Source organism: Rhinolophus sinicus, linkage group LG09 (genome assembly GCF_036562045.2).
Source record: "Rhinolophus sinicus isolate RSC01 linkage group LG09, ASM3656204v1, whole genome shotgun sequence".
Taxonomy (NCBI): domain Eukaryota; kingdom Metazoa; phylum Chordata; class Mammalia; order Chiroptera; family Rhinolophidae; genus Rhinolophus; species Rhinolophus sinicus.
In genome coordinates this window covers 64,704,101-64,726,087 of record NC_133758.1, presented here as the reverse complement: position 1 = coordinate 64,726,087, position 21,987 = coordinate 64,704,101, and the positions used below count along the sequence as shown (strand labels likewise).

At 40.9% G+C, this 21,987-nt stretch overlaps 1 protein-coding gene across 6 annotated transcripts in view; it reads left to right on the top strand.

Annotated features, from left to right (window-relative positions):
• The window catches only part of POU6F2 (POU class 6 homeobox 2), a 485,143-nt gene that overhangs the window by 227,360 nt on the left and 235,796 nt on the right, over positions 1-21,987 (top strand). For all 6 annotated transcript variants that reach the window (XM_074340527.1, XM_074340528.1, XM_074340526.1 and 3 more), the window contains exons 3-4: positions 10,976-11,067; positions 14,140-14,368. In XM_074340527.1, coding sequence (XP_074196628.1) covers positions 10,976-11,067; positions 14,140-14,368 — 321 coding nt within the window. The remainder of the gene's footprint in view (positions 1-10,975; positions 11,068-14,139; positions 14,369-21,987) is intronic.

Here is a 21,987-nt window from a genome sequence, read left to right as displayed (position 1 = left end):
TGTGATGCTACAATTTCATGCAATGTAGTTCCTCTGGAGGTCCCTCCATCCTGTCCTTTGCTGAGTTCTAAATGACCCCACTTTCATCAATCTTTAGTTGCACACAACAGTGAGTGATTGCAAATGCTACGCTTTTGGAGTACCTGTGTAGAAATGCAGTTTTATTCCAGGTTTAAGGGATTTAAAATTTTTATTCCCCCTTTTTAAAGTGGTGCTCTGGCTACTTTTGCAAAAAATGTGGTGTTCTGAAAGTAAATAACTGAAATGGATAAGCCAGACTCTTATCTTCATGGACCCTCACAAATAGAAGAGCAGAGATATGGATATGGAAGGAGAAAGTGTCAGGAAAATTGCCATAAATCATAGAGCAAGGATATTGGCGTACATTTGGCATTAGTTTTGTGGTGTTTTAGAAAGAATAAATATACTTCTCTGTAAGAATCTAGGACCAGCTCTTCCTGCTGTGAACCTCTTCAACTGGGGGTCCTCCTACTGGGTACGTGGGCTAAGAATGGTCGAGGGCTATTACTGTGATTGAGAGTGTTCCTCCTGAACGTTTTCTTTTCCTGCATTCTCACACACCTCCACCCCAACTTTTGTGAGATAGGATATGACAGTCTACTTCAAATAAAAGTTAGGCATTTTAGGTATATTTATTCTTAAATGCTACCCAAGGGGAAGGAAGGAAGGAAGGAAGGAAGGAAGGAAGGAAGGAAGGAAGGAAGGAAGGAAGGAAGGAAGGAGGCATGAAGGAAGGAGAGAAGGATGGAGGAAGGCAAAAGGAAGGGAAAGAAGAAAGGACAGAAAGAGGAAGAGAGGGAGGGAGGAAAGGATGGATGAAGGGAGGGAGGGAAGGATGGATAGAGGGAGGGAGGGAGGGAAGGAGTAATAAACTCAAAACCAGTGCTTCTCACTCTTAGCTATGGGTAATGGATCACATGAGGATTTTGTTCCAATGCAGATCTGATGCAGTGGGTCTGAGACATGGGTGGACTGGGACCTGCAGGCCCACCTTTCTCACAAGGTCCCAGGTAGTGCTGATGCCAGTCCAGAGATCACACCTTGACTATGGAGATGCTAAACTAAGAATGCAGCTGTACTTTACGCCATTTCCCCTTCTCCATCACCCACTTTCCCAGACGTCAAACCTAGAGGTCTCTGGAGCGAAGTTCCACTAGGAAAATATCTGAAAACATAATTTCTATCATGGCATTGGGAATTTATTGTGTTGTCTCCCTGAAACATTTTTATTTGATGCATATGGTAGTGTAGTCAAATTGATGCATATGGTAGTCGGTTCAAATTCTGATGCTATCACTCACTAACTGTGATCATAGGTGAATTATTTAAGCTGTCTAAACCTTACTTGCTGTATCTGTAAAATGGGAATGATAATCCTGATAATACAGGGCTTCTGTGGAAATTAAATGAGAAAATGTATATAAAATACTGAGCAAAGTCTCTGGCTCATAGTAAGTATTCACTAAATGGTAGCTGATGTAAAATATTTGATCAGTATATAGTCTAGGTGATAAAGATGTGGGCCTTCCATTGATCGGGTAGCTTGAGATATAGTTGCTTCTCTGTCACTTCCTTATTGTGTACTAGAAAAGTGAGTTAACCTCTGTAAACCTTAGTTTCCTGTATAAATGGGCATAGTCATAAACACCTTGTAGGATTACTGTAAGGGTTGACAAAGATAATATTTATAAAATAATTAATGTATTACTTGGAACATAAAACTTTATATATATAAAGAAAATTATGTGATACCTCTAAAAAAAGAAAGGATTGAGAGAAAAGAGGAATTATTTATTCAAAAGAACAAACACTTTAGGAGTGTTAGGTCAGATATTTCCCATGTCTGGAGGAGCAGCGGCGCGGGCGTGCTGATTCTCCAAATCCTGCCACGTGCACGACAAGCTCCCAATGCTCTGTGACAAAGCAGTGTCCCTCTGCGACAAAAAGAAAGACACTGGTCGAAGGGAAAAAGAAAAATAGAAAAAGAAAAAGTCCAGTGCAGTGAGTTTCTCATTAGGCTAAACTTCTTCAATTTAAAGGATTATCCTTTAAATGGAGAATACATCCTTTGGGTGTGGAGAGGGCCTCCAAACACCTTTACTGTATGATAACGCCAGTGCATAGCAAGTTTTTACTTGGCAAAATTAAATGTCGAGATCTTTCTAGTCATACAGCTATTAATGTGCTCCTTTAATTTGACTGCCCTGTGAAACCTCCAAGTCTGGGGCAGTCAGTGTCCTTTGATTTCTAATCACCTGCTCTGTGCGGTCACAAATGCAGCCCTGCAGACGGAGGACACCAGTGTTCCGCGTTGGGGCTCTCCGAGATGTTGTACCATGCGTATTATCAGAAGTGACTGCACCCAGAGGCCATCATTTCCAATTGAAATAATGATTTATTCTGTTGTAGCTCATAGTTAAATCATATTCTGAATGTCAGGTCAACAGCCCCCTTTCTGCTGAGGGTTGCACAGAGTTCAGACCTCTGGAAGGCATTTGGTCCGGGAGGAGGGGGGCTGATACATCACTGTGATTGCCATTTCACTTCCGTCAGAGCCCAGAGTTTGGGCTCGTGTGACCATGATGTAGCTCTCTCTGTTTCAGCCCCATCTTCTTTCCACACTTGGGTTTCCAGGTATCCATGTGGGGCTCCTTGGCTAAGAGTCTCAAAAAACTGAAAACAGTTTAAAACTTCATGATGAGACTTTTGATGAGGCAGCCCTGTAGGTCCACAGGGCTGCAAAAGAGAGCCCTGCAGATATTCGAAAACAAACTCAAATGTTGCTGGAAGAAGCTGGAGGATTGGAAATTGCAAGAAGAAATACAAGGACCTCTGACCCCACCACTTGTACCCCTTAGTACTAATAACACTGGTGTTAAGTAAGAAAAAATGGACTCTCTCCTCCCTGCCCTTCAGCCTCATCTCCCCACCCCAATACACACACACACACACACACACACACACACACACACACTTCACCTAAGATAGTACCAAAATTTTAAAGCAGATTATTTAACAGCTTTGACCATTTTTCAAGCACATTTAATGTCCGTTCTTAGTAATTCTTGCACGTTGTCCCATAGGTAGGTAACCTGGGAGTGCTTCCAGATGCCAGTTACATTGCCTTGAGCACCGAGATCATGTCCCCTGTTGTCAGGCTTGGAGATGAGCCAGCAGATAGTCAGGAGAGAAAACCTTTGTTTTTGTTTTTGTTAGTGAAAGTGTAACACTGTTAAAAAGCTATGTCTACAACTGAGAAAAGACATGTGACAACTTGTATGTGATTTCTCTTTTGAGGAATTCATGCCTTTTCTCTCCAATCTAGGCATAGGTAACTCAAACCTGATAGAAAATAAAACAGTATTTCATCCTAATTTTCCACCAAATGGTATATTTACGTGGCATTTGATAATGATGTATAATAGATGCATTGATGATTTGTTAGCTTGATTTCTTGTTGGGGAAAAAAAGCCATGTCTAAATTCCTCTGTAGACACATACACTCTTTTCAAAATTTGCACTGATTTGGAAAAATGACTCTCTCAAAGCAATTGTAGGTTTAGCTGCAATTTTTCAAAATTTTAGGATTCTTTATAAGGAGGTCCCCTTGGTGGAAAATTAGTAACCAAAAGTTGTGTGGAAACTGACTCGGTGGATGCCGACAGTGAGCCATGGGCTGGGCTTCTTTCAGGGCCAGGACCCTGCAGGGCCAGCACAGCAGAGCCCCATGTTTGGGGTCAGTGCCCCGAGGTCACCATCTTGCAATTCTAAACAATTTCTCTTTGAATTTGTGCTTTGTGAGTAAAGTCTGATGGGACAATGAGAGTGTGTGGGTGGATGGGGGCTTGGAGCCTCTGGTGGTCCAGCTGCTACCTCCTCACCTCCCCAGGACAGGACAGGTTCTCGGCCACCTGCTTCTTGCCCCTGGCAGCCCCAGACCCCTGGAAGCTCAAATATGGCTGTCACCTTCTCCCTGCTGCCCTTCTCGGGGTCCAGCTCAGCTGTGGGATGGTCATGTGCTCAGCGTGTAACTCAGAGTGGGCTTCCTGCCCACTCCTGATCTAGGTGTCTAGTTCCTCTCAGCGGAGAAGTTACAATCGCTTGGTTTCGCCTATCTGCAGTGGATTGAAGCAGTCCTGGGGAAGGGGAGGTTGACTTCCCAGCCCCAGGCCAGGACCTGCATTTTCATTTTGCCCTGAGCCCCACAAATTATGTAGCTGGCCCTGGTATTGGGTTGATCATAGATGAAGCATGAGAAAGGAGACTCCATATATGGGCATAAAAACACAAGTTATGCGTGACCTTGGCATCCACAGGGCCATGCCAGAGTCCCATCAATCACATGGGAGCAAAGACATCATCCCTGGATCAAGTGCCGCAAGCAACGTCCTTGTTAAAGGAAGTGTCCATTTCCTGGGAGTAGTGTGTGGAATTGTGCAAGCCTTCTTAGATTAAACACATTTTTTAAATTAGACAAACCATTTTCAGATGGTTTAAAACCTGTGTCTAAACTATTTCAGCTCACTTTGATACATATCTCCATCATTTTAAGAACACTAACTCACTACCACACACAACTCACACAACCAACATGCATATATACATTCATACACACCCATATGTACATACATACATGCCAAGGCCCGGAGCTGGTCGGACGGAGACACAAGATAGAGTTAGGAAGAGTCCTTGCCTTGAAAGAATGTAAACCTTTGTCGAGACAACAGTACTCGGGGAAAATCCACACCCCACAGCTCCCTCTATGCCTACAGTAAGTCGTAGAATTTTGCTTAAGTATGTTTGATGACTCTCTTTCTAATCTTTTTTCTAAAAAGAAGCGTTTGCAGAAATTGAGAACTTCATCGGCCTGGCTATCACAGGAGTTCAGCTGTGCTTTTATTAGATGGATGTAAAAACAATGATAAAAAACGTCGTTGGAGAAAGAATGAAATTCTGAGAGAATGAAATGCACTGAAAGTCTTCTATAGCACACATAGCTAAGCCTACATGTAGAACTGAAGCAATTAGTGAATAATTTTGGTAGATATTACAAAAACATTTTCAGGTAATCAAGTCCAAATGAGAGATTTGTAGGATTTCTTATTATGGTTTATTTATTAGGTATCCCAAGTCTCCCTTTGACGTTTAATGCATCTGTGCAGCCTTTAAATAAAGATCAGTATTGAGAACCACTTCGGACCTAGACCCCTCACAGAAAGAAAACTGGACTTCCCTCCACCAGAGGCCAGATAAGTCACTTGTTAGAAGAATAAAAGAATCCATTTTTCTCATTGATATCATCAGACATTCTCTGTTCTCCAGGCCTCAGTGGGTGAAGTTACAAGTACTTGACAACAGAACTTGCAAAGACACAGACCCTTATGTGAATTAATGAATGTTTGTTTTTCAAGTGTGGCTTATTACTTTAGCATCTCCAATTCGGTGGAGTCCTGTATACTGTTCTGTACATAAATGTGTGTGTGGCCAGTGTCATAAAGAACTCCCAAATGGCAATTAAAACATGGCCAACAGTGGCAGTGGCTGTGAAAAGACTTTTACTGACACCGTCACTCCCTCCTTGGCATTTAGTCTTCTTGAAGAAATTGACAGAAAGGGAAGTTTAATTTAGAGAGGACTTGTGCCCTGCTTAGCTGGTTTCGCACACCCAACATAAAATAATAATGCATTCAACTGTCTACCTTATAATAAGCAACCTTTGCATCACCTCCCTCACTGGTAAAAACCATGAACAGTGGGTAAAAGAGGTATGAATTCCAGAAAAAGCTGAGGGATCCCTGTGACCTTCATGTGATTATGTTTGTGCTAATGCATCGAGGACAGAAACCCAAACTCTCCCTCTGTAAAACCCGATTCATTAAAAATGCATTGGTCATTAACAAGAGAATCTGGTGCACTGAATGGGATAGGCACAGCCTCCAGCTGGGAGATGGTGGAGCTGGCTTACTCAGGATGAGCCATGCATATTGCAGTCCTGTTTTCTTCTCAATGCCGTGGCCATTGTATCCTCTTTGCAAAGGTAATGGGGTAAGGCTCCACAAAGGAGTATACCCTCTCAGGATTAAAAATGTTTTATTTGTTTCTTAAAATGATTTATTTGGAAGTCAGCTCCAAAGTGGAGGGGTGATAGGATTTAAAACTCCACACTAGAGTGCACATCTATTTTATTTTTAGAATAACTAAGAGATGCCAAGCCTGGTTTGCCTTAGTTAATAAAAACTCATATATATATATATATATATATATATATATATATATACACACACACACACACACATACACACACACATATATATATGGATGAAGCGTGTGTGTGCGTGTGTGTGTGTGTGTGTGTGTGTGTGTAAGAAAAAGAAAAGAGGTAATTTGCCAAAGCCAAAGTAGCTTGCTGTGAGGAATGAGTGACGGTCCTTCAGGAACTCGCCTTGAGCTGGGCGGGGCGGGTGTACTGACAGGCTGTCTCCTAGGCACACACTGAGGGAAGAGCCCAAGGCCTGGGGTATCACCTGTCTTTGTTCTGCCAATAGTCCAGTGCCTCCAGAGCAGAGTGGTCAGCAGGCAGCTTTGTAGGTTTCAGATGTGAAATCAGAACTGGAAAGATGGTACTGAATGAACCAATGCTCTGACAAGCAGGAGTCCAACAATTTAAAATAAGTTTTACCCTGTGTCCCACCCAAACTCCTAATCAGTCTTTCACTGTCTTCACCACTCATGACCTGTCCTTTCCATAACAGATTTATAGCAGGGCTCCCTGTATTTGCCCAGAATTGACTCCTATTATAATACTATTTAAAATTTTATACTAGGATCCTTCTAACACCAGTTTTTATACTCCTTGAATTAACAGTGAGCAAATCAAACATGCAAAAAAACACATGCATACAAAAAAAAAAAATGCATCTGAGATGGTTCTTCCCCTTGCTAAGCTAGAAGTGTATGGGGATTGTGATGGGACAATGCCCCAGGTGACTAGACTTGGAAGGCCAGCTAGGTAATGCGAGCTGATGTCTCGTCGGCTTCTCGTAAAATGAGTTGTGTGATCATCCTCTGTGCAAGGGCGATTTAGACCTGCCTGGCAGCCTCTCAGCCACTATTTTCTGCCCATGGTCTTTGATCACTGGTGGAGTTTTATAAAACTTACACGTGAACCCCCACTTAGTTGTTCCATCAGTAGTGTCATGAGGGATGTGATCCTCTGTGTTCCAGAAGCTCCACAGACCATGCTGATTCACAGGCCTGGGTAAGAACTACTGATCGAAGCCCGGGTCTGGGTGAGAAATAATTTGGAAGCTGTATCTTTGTGCCATATTTCCTGGTCATGTTACCATGGACTGAAAGAAGCATTATCTGTAAACATCCCCCTTTGTAGCCTCTCAGAGGCCTGACTATTTGGTTCCTTTCCAAACATTCATCAAAAGGTACAGAGCATACAGAGTTGGGGTGCTTGTGTAAGGGAATGTGGACTGCTCACATAGGGATAGGAGGAGGTACTGAGTTGACTTGGGGCAGGTGGATGTTATGGGTTAATTAAATAACATTAAATATTATATTAAATACAAAGTAAATCTTATTAAATAATAATAGTCAAGAGAAATAACACTTAGTGGTAAGCATGCTCTGTTCCAAAAAAATTAGAAATGTATTTCTCATTCAATTCTCACAGCAGCAGCCCTATAAGGGAGGTGCTATTGTTTCCTCAGGCTTTTACGAGAGGAAGCTGATACATGAAGAAGAGGGAAAACAAGCCCAAGGTCACATACCTAGTGAGGTGGCAGAGCTAAATTTAAACACAGAGAGAGCTAAAAGTTTAAGAGTCCTTGCTTTTAAACTGTACAGCAAACTGTTTTTAACATCTACATTGGAACTGAGGTAGAATTTGCCAACAAGCTAATGATTTAAAGATATTTCCAAAGTTTACACTAAACAGTAGTAAATAGTCAAGTGGATGCCCAATACCGCTCTTGAAGGAATTATACTACCCCCAAATGAAAATCCAAGCCTCTATTTCTACTGAGCGAATATTTAATCGATGTGAGTAAAATGCCTATACGAGGGCTGGGCATAAAGTGGCGAACCAGCGAACAGTCCCTGCCTTACTGGAATTCACAGCTGCTGCCTGAAAAACACAAACTGTTAAATTCCGAACAGGCCACAGAGAGCTTTCTGGACATTCTTGGTCTTCGGAGAGGAAACACGTTTCCCAGATGCCTGATCAGGAGGAACCTGCCCAACCCATTTAAGTTCGTATTTTCATGTCTGTGCCCATGGAAATAGATAACCTGAAATTCTCTGCTAATGTAGACTCAGCACTGCTTTGGGTCTCTCTTAGCCAATGCCGTTTATTCATGCTGACTGCTGGAGTCCCCTTTGGCTGTGAGAAGACCCCTGATTTGGGAGCCGCCTTATGATCCGACAGATTAGTTTATGGTCCTACAAAGTTAAGTGTGATACATGCGTTTGGGGAAAATGGAGACGTGCATTAAGAAGAAACATTACTTGTTGATCCTGGCAGGAGAGCATACATAATCTCCTCTAGAGCCTGTGAAAGACTTTATTTTACACATGAAATTGTGTGGAATTGCCCTGTACTTCATTGAACATGGTTTTTGAGAATAACCAGCCTCAAAACCAGCGGTTATGCATTGAGCCCCCAGCGAGAATAAAATATAAGCAAATGTAACCTGTGTGAAGCTACAGGTGACACACACACAATCTGTGACACAGTGTCTATATGGGACAAATCCTAAACCTTACAATGGCGTGTCATTTGGAACAGAGTCTACAAATAGGCATGGACTTTGAAAGAAGTATGACATATCAGTGAAATCACATGGTTCTCTGCTTTTCACTGATATGTGGTATATAAACCAAAAGCAACAAAAGAACAAGACAAACAAATGAGAAACAGAAACTCATAGACACAGACAATGGTTTGATGGTTGCCAGAGGGTAAGGGGCATGGGGGGTGGGAGATGAGGGTAAGGGGGATCGAATATGTGGTGATGGAAGGAGAACTGACTCTGGGTGATGAACATACAATGGGATTTATAGATGATGTAATACAGAATTGTACACCTGAAATCTATGTAATTTTACTAACAATTGTCACCTCAATAAATTTAATTAAAAAAAAAAATTTAAAAAAAAGAAAGAAAGAAGTATGAACAGAATGGCCAGGCATGGTACAGAAAATTTTAAAGATTAAGAGAGGTATTTTTTTTAATGGTATAGAAGGGTTTTTCTCTTTTTCTGTGCATTGTAAAACTCTTTTCACAGTGTGGTGTAAAAATTCATGCCTGGCGAATATGGGGAAGCACAAAATTTTTAAGAACATCAAAAACTAAACCTAAGAGGGTTTTTGGCCATTTGAGAATGTACCTAATCTGAATATTTGACCAAAAGCATCACTTTGGACCCAGTTAATGCTATAAAAGTACATAAGCTCCGCTGAGAATTTTAAGGCAAAATAGGACTTGAGTATATAGGAAGAGAAATTGTGAGACTTACAATGCATAATGCAGCTACCAGTTTAAAATGCTCTGCTATTCAAGCATAATAAATAAATCACATATAAAAAATTTAGAAGAAAGGTCTCCTGCACATTATGGGGAAATTGTTGGCATCTTCTGATGGGTCATCTCACCCTTGTTATTAAATGACAGCGATCATTAAAATGCCAAACATATTTTGACAGAATTCACTTTATAAAATGTCAGCAAGTCTGTGTTTTTATTAGTTTGTCCCAAATCAATTTAGAAATTTCAATAGAATGCTTGTAAGTATTCCCCAAGCAGCGTCCATTCCTGACTTTCTGCACACACAAAAAAATATTACAAATTAATCAGATTTTCAGATTTCTGCATAATGGCTTTGCACATTTATTGCTTAATCCTATTATAAAATGATGCTGTGATTGACACATCACAGTGAGATAGAAGTCAATTGAATAATATGTAGCAGTCAATTTTATTTGTGGCTTAATGTGCTGAAGTATTTTTTCCACATTTCCATTATTTATAAGTCTGTCCCTTTGGAGAATATATAGAAGAATTTGTTTTAAATGAGCCAATAATACCTTCTTTAAAATTTATAAGTGTGACAGAATCATCTTTTTTTTTTTTTTTGGTCATCCATGGCACACCAGTAAACAGGATTTGAACTGTCTTCCATTTGCTATTCATAGGACAAACATCAGGAAAGAGGATCTTGTTAAGGATGACTTGGAATTGGATTTTAACCAACAAGAAAACAAAAGTTACCCTTAAAAACCTTCAAAAATTGCTATTAGCTGTATTTGTTTGTTTGTTTGTTTGTTTGTTTACTCGTGTGTTTATTGTCACTGCCACTATCTTATCTGCTACGGTTTGTCCTGAAACAAAGCACATAAGCCCACACAGAGAAACTATAGTGTTTAGGAAGCTTTCAAGTGAAAGCTTTGCTGTTTTGGTGGAATTTTATATGTCATGCTTTGGTGTCCAACAGGATTCCAGAAAAGGAAGTAAGTTATGTTCTATGGAAAAGGGCTTAAGCATATGAAGCCATATTAAAGGATAATGTAGACACACTTGGTCATGTCTGAGATCACACTTTCTCTGGCTTCGGGAAATTAGATTAGCTGTCGCCCACCTATGCATAAAGGATGCAGTTTCTCATACCAGAGACACATTGGTGTGCCCTATGCAAACTGATGTACAGTGTAAGCCTATTAGAGCCACTGATGATACTGTCACTTTCCCTGCTGTCATAGCCTTCTACCTCCTGAATGTTCATTAGCACAATTTATGCAGTTGAAGAGTGATTTGCACACTAGAGCTATTGATAAACCACGTGGCATATCATCTGTGTCTTAGTTATGTGATGTCACAGAAAAACGGGGTCATGTGCAGCCCCTAGGCTGGATCGTATATTAAGGGAGCATTTCTCTTTTGAATTCCAGGGGCCAGAGGAAACACGGCACTATCAGACCCAGGCACTCCTGACCAGCACCAGGCCAGTCAGACCCACCCCCCATTCCCAGTTGGGCCACAGGTCAGTATCTCTCAACTGCTTTCTATTGGGCTGCATATAGGATGGTTTATATAACCAAATAAAAATAACCAAATAAATAACAATGAGTTCAATCCAATTAACTCCAACAGAGGAAAGATGGTGATAAATATTTGTATGGGAAGCTATATGACTACATTATTTATTAAATACCATCAAGAAAACAAATGTGTTTGCAGAACGTGTCTCTTTTTTAAAGGAAGTGTTGGTTTTAATCATTTGGAATCCCGTTTTGTTTTTTGTTTTTTCCTTTTTCAGATCCACTGCAACTGCACTGTTGGTTACCATGCAGTTTTCTAGAAAGTAAAACTTTAATGACTGAAGTGTGAAGAAAATTAAGTTATTTTAACCTTTCTATAGCCATTTTTGAAATACAAGATGTGATTTAATATAAAAAAGTTAATGCAATTTTAATGCAAGTTCAGCTTATTGGGTTTGACAATACTGTACATCACATACAGCCCCTGCATTAATAAATACATTCATTATTTTTTAAAGTCTAATATTTGTTTTCTGCAGCCTGGTGTGGTTATATGGAGATATAGAACACAATTATAAAAGGCTGGGCTTTTTTTTTTTTACCTCTTTCATTTAGTGTGAAGCTATTGGAATTCACCCCGATTTTACGGAAAAAGGCCTGATACTTAAGCCTTTCTCTGTTGCTATCACTATTGCTCCTGGAAATTGATCACTTTCATCACTTTGAGGGCTCTCCAGATCAAGATTTGAAAACCCAAGTGTAGAGCTTAGATTGGTCTTGACTTTTTTGTTCTAGCCGCCACCAAATCCCCTATGGCCTTAGATCCCAGGGTCCATTTCCTAGCATAAGGGCTCGAGGACCGAAGGCCTGAAGAGATGTCTACTGCCCATGGAAGCCCAGACAGAGTTTGACTGGGACTCTCAGAAACGGGCTTCTTCCAGCTATGCCCTTTCTAATGTTATGCTATGACACTGTGTGTGTGTGTGTGTGTGTGTGTGTGTGTGTGTGTGTGTGTGAACATACTGGGGGAACAAACTCTAATGCCTCTGGGTTATATCAGCAGCACGACAGACCCAGACAGTGAGACGTGGTGGGCACCATGAGAAATGAGATTGCAGTCCCTGCTGTAAGCCTGCAAATTCAATTTAAAACCCACATCCCCAAACCCCCAAACCTGTGGCCTGTATACAGTCTGAGGACTCCCCACTTGCCTTCCCTCTTATCTTGATATTACTAGTGTCAGTGATATAATACCAGCAATTTGAGGATCAGCTTACCATTTTGTACTTATTTCTAAAGAATATGTCTATTTTAGTGCTTCAGAGCAACTTTGTTTTTTTAAAGAAAATCATAGTTACTCTGTGTGAATTTAGTAAAGCCTAGCTTTACTAAATATATTAGGAGCTAGGCCTACCGAGTCTAGAAGAGTGGTTCTAAAACTGGGCTGCATGGAGTCCTGGGGCTTCTTCAGAGGGCTCCCCAGAAGGAGACTTGAGGGAAGACCACAGAGAATGGCCAGAGTGGGCTCAGCTCTCCTCCCCCACATTCTGTAAACAAAGCAGCCCCATTTCTCTATACCAGAAGTGGGCTGTGGAGCAGCCTGCCTGGACTTGAGCCCCACTCCCTCCTCTAGAAATGGGATTTGGGGCAAGTTGGTAACGTCTCTGCATCTCAGCGTTAGGACAACAGAGTTAATACTTGCATAGCAGCACTAGAATAGTGCCTGGCTATTGGATACTGGGCTTTGTACTATGCCTCTATAAAATTACCTTTAATTTATAGAATCATGCTGCATTAAAAACAAAAATGTGAAACCTCTCAATAAGAGTTTTGTATTGCTTTATCTAGAAGAAAAATGAACACAGGATTATATCTCACAAGCTTCCACAGGGATCCAATGAGAGTTCTGGATTAAGGACTCTAAGATCAGTGACCTTTTGGGTCACCTGGCCTGGCCAGGGTCGGGATTCTCCCTACGTCACAGCGGTGAAGAGTGCACACCAAGCTCAAGTGTATCCAGTGCCCGAAGCACACCTATGAGGCTGCCTTTCCATATCAAACAATGGCTATTGGATAAATAGTGGACATAAATATGTATTTTTAATGTTGTTTTAACTCAGCAAAGAATGTTAGCATGATAACAAAAGAAATATTTAAAGCATTTTAAAGTTTATCCTCATAAAATATTTTTGTTTTCTATATTTCTTTTTAAATTTGTCATGATACATATATAATTTTCCATTTTAACAATGACTATCATTTGCTTAATTATTTTCCATTTTATTTTATGTATCCTCATATGATAAACATTTTCTATTTTCCTAAAAAGGTCATAATGATCCATTTTAAAGAGTAGGTAATATTTTATGAAGTTTAGTACTGTAACAAAATTTTTCAGCATTTATGTATTTAAAAATGTAATGCATACTTTTATGCATTTATCTTTTTTCTGTTTGAATTATATCTTCAGTCTACATTCCAGGAGAACATTCTGAGTCAAAAGGGGATGAATATTTTTGTAGCTCGTGATATGAATCTCCAAATTGCTTTCCAAAAGGCTCGTGCCAGGGCACATGCCCTAAATCCGCCTAATGGTGTCACTGCAGACTTACCTGCACTGAGTAAATCTTTGACATTATTTTTGCTAATTTAATAGATGAAAATAGTATTTTGTTGCTATTTTTGACCTAAAAAAAAAAAAAAAAAAAAAAATCCACTGATCCCAATGAGTTCTTTGTGGAACAACACAGAATAAAGTATCAAAGAGTTTCAAATATGTAAGGGTAGGATCAAATGAAACCATCGGAAGAGTAATGTATAAGTGTAAGGTAATACTTTTAAAGGTATTTGAGCTACTCAAAGGATGTCTGAACCAAATGAAATTTTCCAACAAAAATAAGTGAAAAGTGATTTCAATATTTTTCTACCAGTCAATCTTTTTTTCTGTAATAGAGCATGTTTCTTTACTATTTGTTCAGGAACTTTCTGACCCTGCGTAAGTAGCAGAAAATGCTCTATCAGCCCGTGTCTTGGTTCTACTGCAAAGTGAGCTGGGATTATCTGTTTCCTTGCAGCCACTTCTGACAGCACAGCAATTAGCCTCTGCTGTCACCGGGGTGATGCCAGGAGGCACGCCAGCCCTCAACCAGCCTATTCTCATCCCCTTCAACATGGCGGGACAGCTAGGAGGGCAACAAGGACTGGTCCTCACACTGCCTACTGCGAATCTCACCAACATCCAAGGGCTGGTAGCAGCAGCTGCAGCCGGGGGCATAATGACTCTGCCATTGCAGAATCTACAAGGTAACCCATTTTGTCCGTGTGGCATGTAGGGCTCTATCCACTGGCCATTGTCCTCTGCAGTGGGCAAGTGCCCTGAATGTTGAATGTGGCTCAGAGTTGCTTCCATCGTAAAGCATATGGGGGCTTGTGTAGGAAGCAAAGTTTTAAGTTGTCTTGTGAAGCCTGACCTTGCTCAAGCCCTGGGCTTTATCAGTCCTCATTTCTTAACATTGATCTTCCTAACATTCAGGTCTTCTGGAAGCATTTATGAGCAATCATTGCATGACACGTCAGAAACATAGATGTAAAATTATTATGCTGTTACTTGAGGACCTGAGTTATAGTTTCAGGAGTTCTTCAATGTAGCCGTCTTTAAAGAAAGGTTAGACATGATTGATTTGTGTAAGAAGTGCTTAGAACATCTCAACAAGGGATCATTTGAAATAATTAGTTTAATTATTATTTTACTTACTAAGTATATTTTAGTTAATACTATTAAACAAAATTATATTATTTGTGGTCATAGTTTGTGATGAGAAAAATAGACTTGAATATTGAGGCTTTCTGTTACATGGGCATATAGCAAGAGTGAGACTTGAATTTTACTCAGAAAGGATAGTTTTCTTGATATTATGAAGGTATTCACTTTTCTTGAAGAGATTTAGCAACACTGACCAATAGATTGGTTTACAAAACTCTGTAAGGGGAAGAATTTTATGATGTACATGATCTGAATATATTTAGGATGCTTAATAAAGAGAAAACAAATTTATTTTGGACTGGTCAGAAATGTTTATTTTCTCTGTTGATATAAATGTTAGTGATTAATTTATTTTTCTGCGGAGTGAGAATTTGGTTGGGTAAGTCATCAGAACAAAGTACTTTTTTAGTTGATCAAATGTCAGTACTTCTCATAAGCTATTAAATTGGTCAGAGCATCAATCCATAGATTAAGAAATAGACCAAGTAATAACTGGTTAACTCTTGACACAAACTTCTTTACCCACTATTATATTCTAATATCCCATCCATTGTTTCCACTTCTTGACTTTCACTTTAATGTTTAAAGCAAGGTCTCTCTTATACCATTAAATTGTACCAAGAAACCTGCCATTCATAAATCATGCATTCCTAGGACACATTCATGCACAAACTTTGCTTGTTTCAAATTTGAGATTGCCTGGGAAGCCATGATCTCCAGATTAAGCAAATAAGGAGGGACTAAACAAGGTGAAAGCAAAACCAACAAAATACAGGGAGAGGCTTTTTAATGTAGGTGGATGATGAAATCTTAATGAAGAAATGGGCATTATCAGAATGCAACCTTCCATTTGGAACATCTGCACTTATGGGAATATTGAGTATTAAAATAAACATAAGCTTGCAGAGCTCATACGTCATAAATTAATCCTGCTTGGTTAAAATAGACACCAATGTCAGAGTCCAAAAAAACAGGCTTGTTAGATCTTTATTACAGTTTGGTATTCTTAGGGCTTTATTACCTGGTTATTTTAAGGGTTCAAAATTAGTGAGTGATGCGTCCAGTATAGACTTTCATCAAAATTTTCTCTCGCTCTTATTAAATATCAAATTTAGTATTAGCTTATAGTTTAGAATTTGGTTCTTGTGGCATCTTTGGTTTCAGAAAATGAATCCTAAGTTTTGTGTCCTGGTTAAGTAGTTTCAGTAAGAGTGCTAGCTCTTTTTATTCCATGGTGCTTCTCACAGAATTTCCCTATGGCCTCATCTTCAGAAGTGTATTGGAGTTAGTGGTCAAGCTCCCGTATACTACACAAGCACAAAGGAGCTTGTCTCCTTTTGTCTTCATTTATGAAATTCCAATGAATTTGGAGGGGTGGTGGCAAGCTCATTAATATGAAACACCTCCCAGCTGCAAGTCAGACAATTATAGGAAAAGCTTCCTAGTTAGTCTAAATAATCCAGCCATCCCCCCCACCCCCTCCCCCGCAAACCCTTTTCTTTAATATCCTTATGAACATATCCCAATTCCTAAATCAGTGTTAGGATCCAGGAAAGTTCTGTCTTCCAGTTTTCTTGGGCTTTTCTGTTCCTTTTGTATCTTACCGTATGATTTCTTCACCACCCATCCTTCGCTAGTCTCAGAAATGACCAATCATCCTGGTTTCCTGGAGACGGTGGGTTCTCTCAGGACCTGGGACTTTCACTGTTGAAACCAGAAAGAGTTGGTCACCCTGCAAGAAGTTCAGGGTCAATAAGGATGGTAATCAGGGAAACGTCTCATGTCTCCGAGGTGCCCAAGATCAGTGTCCAGCATCTGAAGGGCAATGCCAGTCAGCCAGCTTGGCGGTCAGTAGCTGACCCAAGGCTGATCTCATCACCTTTAGGGAACCCCCTGCAGCCCTCGGCAGCACTGGGCCATGTCCATGACTTGTGCAGCTTCCCAGCTTCTATCACAGAAAGTTGTCGGAGTCGGGGTCATGGGTGAATGGCTGGCAGGCGGAAAGTCATCTGTAGAGGTTCTGGGTGACTCTGAGACCAAGCCAGTCCCAGATGCTGTCAAGTTCCATCCTTTTTCAAGGGTGGTGATATTGTAAATGAGCTACAGTACCTCGGAAGGAGACCTTACATAGATTTATCTAGTCAGCTGGGTAGAATGCTCTGCCCCTCCCCATGGCCTCCCCTTAGACAATAAGCACAGTAACCTTAGCCCTAGGCTTTTAAGAGACTTTTGAAAAAAACCAGTAAGTCTGTCCACCTGTAATAGATACCCCACCTTCTTAGGTGGTTTGGTGAAACAGATTTGGTTGGTCAGTGTGAGGAGGGTGGATTTAAGTGTTAACCCCTTGGTATGAAGGAGGGCCTGTTTCCGTATGATGTGCTTAGTTCTTGATGGTTTCCTTTTTCTTCATTGTGAAGGGTTAAGTTTTTATTCATGAAAGAAGTTCACCAACTAGAATTGTCTCTGACTATTCTCCAACTTTCCTGACTAGCCCTCTAGCCTATCTGTTTTTCCAGCTCAAAACCTGCAAATTTGCTAAGGAAAAAAATTTACTGACATCAGTTTCTTAATAGTCTAGAATTCAGAGACAAGTTTTCAAGTGTTTTCCTCTTTACCGATGGGATTGAGCTGGCTCATTTATGTTCCTTATCAAGTGTCATGGACTAGCTCTCAGAGTCTCAGAAGCATGATTCATGCATGCATTTTAATGAGCACTAATGACATGATGTTACACAGAGCGGTCTTTCTCTGCTCAGGCAGAAGGGATCCTATCACAGCCTCCTCCTCTAAGCATGATTCCCACAGCAGTGGCATCAGCATGTAACGGGAGCCTGTGAGAATGCAGACTGTCGGGCTCCACCCCAAACCCACTGAACAATCCTCGTCTTTAAGTTCCGCAGGTGGTTCTTGTGCACACTCACGTTTAAGAAAGGCTGGTCTAGGGAATTTTTTCAAAGTTCATTTGGCAGCTCCCCCACTATCTCTGGATTCTGAGCGTCTCAGAGTGATGGGGAGCCATGTGATGGTGATAAGCACCTTCGTTAATTCTCCTGCTGTCTCTCCTGACCCCAGGCCTCTAAATGAGGATAATGAGTGAAAGGAATAACTTACTTGGGAATTTTTGCTTCTGTAAGGACATTCACATCCCGGAGACCACAGGGTGTTCTCTTGCATAATTGAAGCATTATTGAAATCCTTGCTCTGAGATTTTATCCAGAAAAAGCTTTGCACTGCTGAAAAGAGACGGCTCTGCCCTGCAGAAAACCCATCTGCATGGCCTGGGATTGTTTTCCCTTCTCAAGTCCTCCCATGCAAGAAAGAGATGCACTCCTATCTCCTCGTGATGGGGTCTTCTTGTAAGGAAGCAGATAGGAGTATGGAGTAAGAAATCTTGCAGAATCATAAGAACAGTCCTGCACCCCGGCCTGAGGGATCCTGGAATGTGGGTGGGGGATTAGAGACCCCAGTGAACCGCTGGGCTGCAGGCTGCATCCTTCGCCCCTCTGAGCGGGCAGATGCCAGTTTGCACTCCCAGCGGGACTAACAACTTGTCTCCTCTCCTCCTGCTTCCCCTTATGATTTTCCTGTACTGTGCTGGTTGACTTTTGGCTAACCCATCGTTTTGGTTCACTCCTGCTCCATTTTGTCTCCTCAAAGTACATGCATCTTTCCAACTCATGTACCTCTCAGAAATCTCCAGTGCTATCTCTGTCTTCACATCTCTGTCTTTATCTCTGTCTCCATGTCTATCTAAAATCCAAGCTCACCCAAGCTCAAGTTCCTGTTGGGCTGAGCTTTTTCATGCTCAGCTTCCTCATTGGTCACTGGCCAGACTAGAGGTTGACTGCCCTGTCCTATCAGCTGTATTGAGGGTGGGAGGGAGAAGCCAGCCAGGTGACATGCTGTGGAACATGGGCAACGTGTTTAAGAAACACTCCAGGGCCTCCCTCATCGGCAGAAGGGCTCTGGGTGTAGTGGGATATATTTTGGCCTGTCTGCTGGGAACACTGCATAGACCAGCAAAGACCGTTTATGGGCATGGACTGAGATTAAGACAAACCCTGAACTCAGAGATGCCAAAGGGCCTAGGTTCTGAATGTATTTTTTTTAATTAAAGTTTATTGGGGTGACAATTGTTAGTAAAGTTACATAGATTTCAGGTGTACAATTCTATATTACATCATCTATAAATCACATTGGTTCTAAATATTTTAAGGGAAATCTGGGTAAGTTCTGGCTGGGATTCAAGCCCAGAAATGCTCTAAACTCAGATACGATCTAGAGATTACCTACATGAAGACGGTGAAGGCATGTGTTGTCTCTTGTCTTACCTTTGAAAGCCTGTTTCCCCTTAGATGTACCTCTCAGGTGATGGATCCCTCTATTCTTGCATCCTTTGTCTGCTGTGTACTCACAGGGGTTTGGTTTCAGGTGACTATCAGCAAACCCACACCTGCGAAATAAGACTAATAATGACCATAAGCCTCAAAGAAAGAAAACCACTAAAGTTGCTCTGTCACATATTTTATAAACTCATGTAAAAATTAGTGTCTTCCAATTTACTTAATATTTTGAAACACAGATAGCTGTACTAAAAAAATGTAACTTGCATTTGTCCTAGTATAGGAACTAGATGATTATTTGATGTAGCAAAAGAAAGTCCTCCATATGGAACTCATGCAAATGTGTTGGATTTTTTGCTTTTTTTAGACATAGGCAGAAAATGTAAGTAAATATGTGTGCATCCTCAACATAAGTGACAACAAGAAGCAAAGTGGTTAGTGGGACAGCAGAGGTGGGGCTACAGTTAGGATTGATTGTTCAGGTTGGTGACTTGTTCTCATCACACTGGCCGGGTGGGATAACCCACTAATCACGGTGGGCAATGTAAATGGAGAATATTAATGTGCTACATGAGACGTTTATATCAAAGTGGGAACACTCCGGTTAACTCTAGCATAATGTTTAAATTAATGACCAAAAATACATTAGAGAGTGCTGCTTGACCTGAGCACAGAAAAGCAATTAGGTTCAAAGCAAGCTGAAACTCCAGCCAACGGTGGTAGTTCCTTCCCTTACCTTAGCACTGGCAGGAAACCTGCCCTGGTTTTCTCGGACTCTCCAAACTAAAGACTATGCCGAGCCAAGTATGTGGGAATAGTTCTGAGGTTAGGAATTTCATGGGCAAGTTACATTACACTTCCTTTTTGTTTGTTTTGTTTTCGTTGTTTTAATTGAGGTGCATTTACATACAACAAAATGCATGGAGCTTAAGTGCTCAGCTCATTGAGTTTTGATAATTGTATACACCCTTGCAACTTCCATTCACCGCAATCAATACATAAAACATTTCATTATCTCCAAAAGGTTCCCTTGTGTCCCTTTGCAGTCAATTGCCTCCTTCCAACTAGGCGACCCTGATCCGATTTCTGTCACTATGCATTAGTTTTGTCTGCTTTAGAACTTCATATAAATGGATGCGTACAGTGTGTATTTTTTCACATCTGCTTTTCTCACTTAGCATAATGCCTTGAGATTCATTCATGTTGTTGTGTAGATCTGTAGTTCCTTTCTTTTCATTTCCAAGTCATGTTCCATCATAAGAGTATGCCACAGTCTGGTTATCCATAGCCATTCCGATGTCCCAGTAGGCAGACGTCGTGAAGGTCTCCTCCTCCGGAGAGAGGGAGAGGATCGTCTATTGAGCCTCTCTAGGTAAAGACCCTTGGTCACTCTTCTCCTGGACCGCTGGCTACACTCCTGGGATTCTTCCCTGTCCGTTATCTGCCTTGGCCACATCTGAAGAGAAGGTTGGAGGCTTTCTCTGTCTGTGGCTTATGGAATCTTGGGGGCCACAGGTGACTTGAGGTTTCCAATAGTTAATGATTTGTAGTCTCTTTGGGTATCCAGTTCTCTCAGAAACCCAGAATACTTCTGATCGTCTTGCTTTCAGTCAGTTCATGCGCCAAAGACATACATCTTTGGTCTAATTTATTTTGCTTTCTCACTTCCACACCTGCCTCCCTTCTAATTCATAATCAGCCTCGGTATACGGGCCTCTGGCCTCCCTGGTGTTCTTTGAATATACTCCTACCCAAAGGCCGTTGCTCAGGCTGTTCCCTCTGCCTTAAGCACTCTTTCCCCATAAATCATGAAGCCTACCGTCTTCCTTGTTCCCCACCTATTCCCCCTTACCTCCTACTTTCCTTTATTTCCTTTTCTCATAACACATATAATCTTCTACATAGACTTAAAATCTCAAAAATGGTTGAGTTTCTCTCTCTCTTTCTCTCTCTCTCTCTCTCTCTCTCTCTCTCTCTCTCTGTCTCTCTCTCTCAAACAATTTGGGTCATGCCTACTACTGTAGTCAGGTAGGGCAGTGGAGGCAGCATTGTGATGCATGGCCCTGCTGCTAGAGAGGAAGATGCCCACATACAATGTATTGTTTGTGTCTGTCTCCTCCCCTAGGATGCATGTCCCATGATAGGCATCTTTGTTTGGGTCAGTGATGTGGCACAAGAACTGGAGCAGTACCTGGCTCATAATAGGTCCTCAAGAATTAATGAATGGATGGATAGAGGGATGCGTGGATAGATGGATAGATGAATGAATTTTAAAGAATTAATAGAAGTCAAACAAAGAAAAGTCAAAAGAACATTCAATGTAGAGAAAACAGAATGAAGAACATGGAGTCTACAGAGTTCTGTGAGCAGTTCTAGTTGTTGAATTGAAGGTTGGGAGTCTGAGGTGGTAGGCAATCAGATTGGGGGAACAGGGGGTGACGATAGAGGCATTTCCCATGCATGCTGAATGGCCAACACAGGGCCTGATGTAATACAGACAAATGTGCTTGGACAATGCAGTTTGATATTTGCATGGATATATGTTTGCATTCACTTAGTTATGCCTCTCTAATTCCAAGGATTCAAAGCAGTTTATAATATAAGAAGCATGAAAGACCAAAAGCTGTTTATTAAAAACAACAACAACAACAACAAGAAACCTAGGCAAAGGTTTGGAACCATAGGACAAGTCAAAGGGGAGACACGTCATATTACATAGTTTTAATTATCTGATGGTAAAAAGAATCATACCGGCTTAACAAGAAGTAAGCTTATTTTTTGTTGTTGTTTTTGTGTTTTACTAATTTTATTCATTT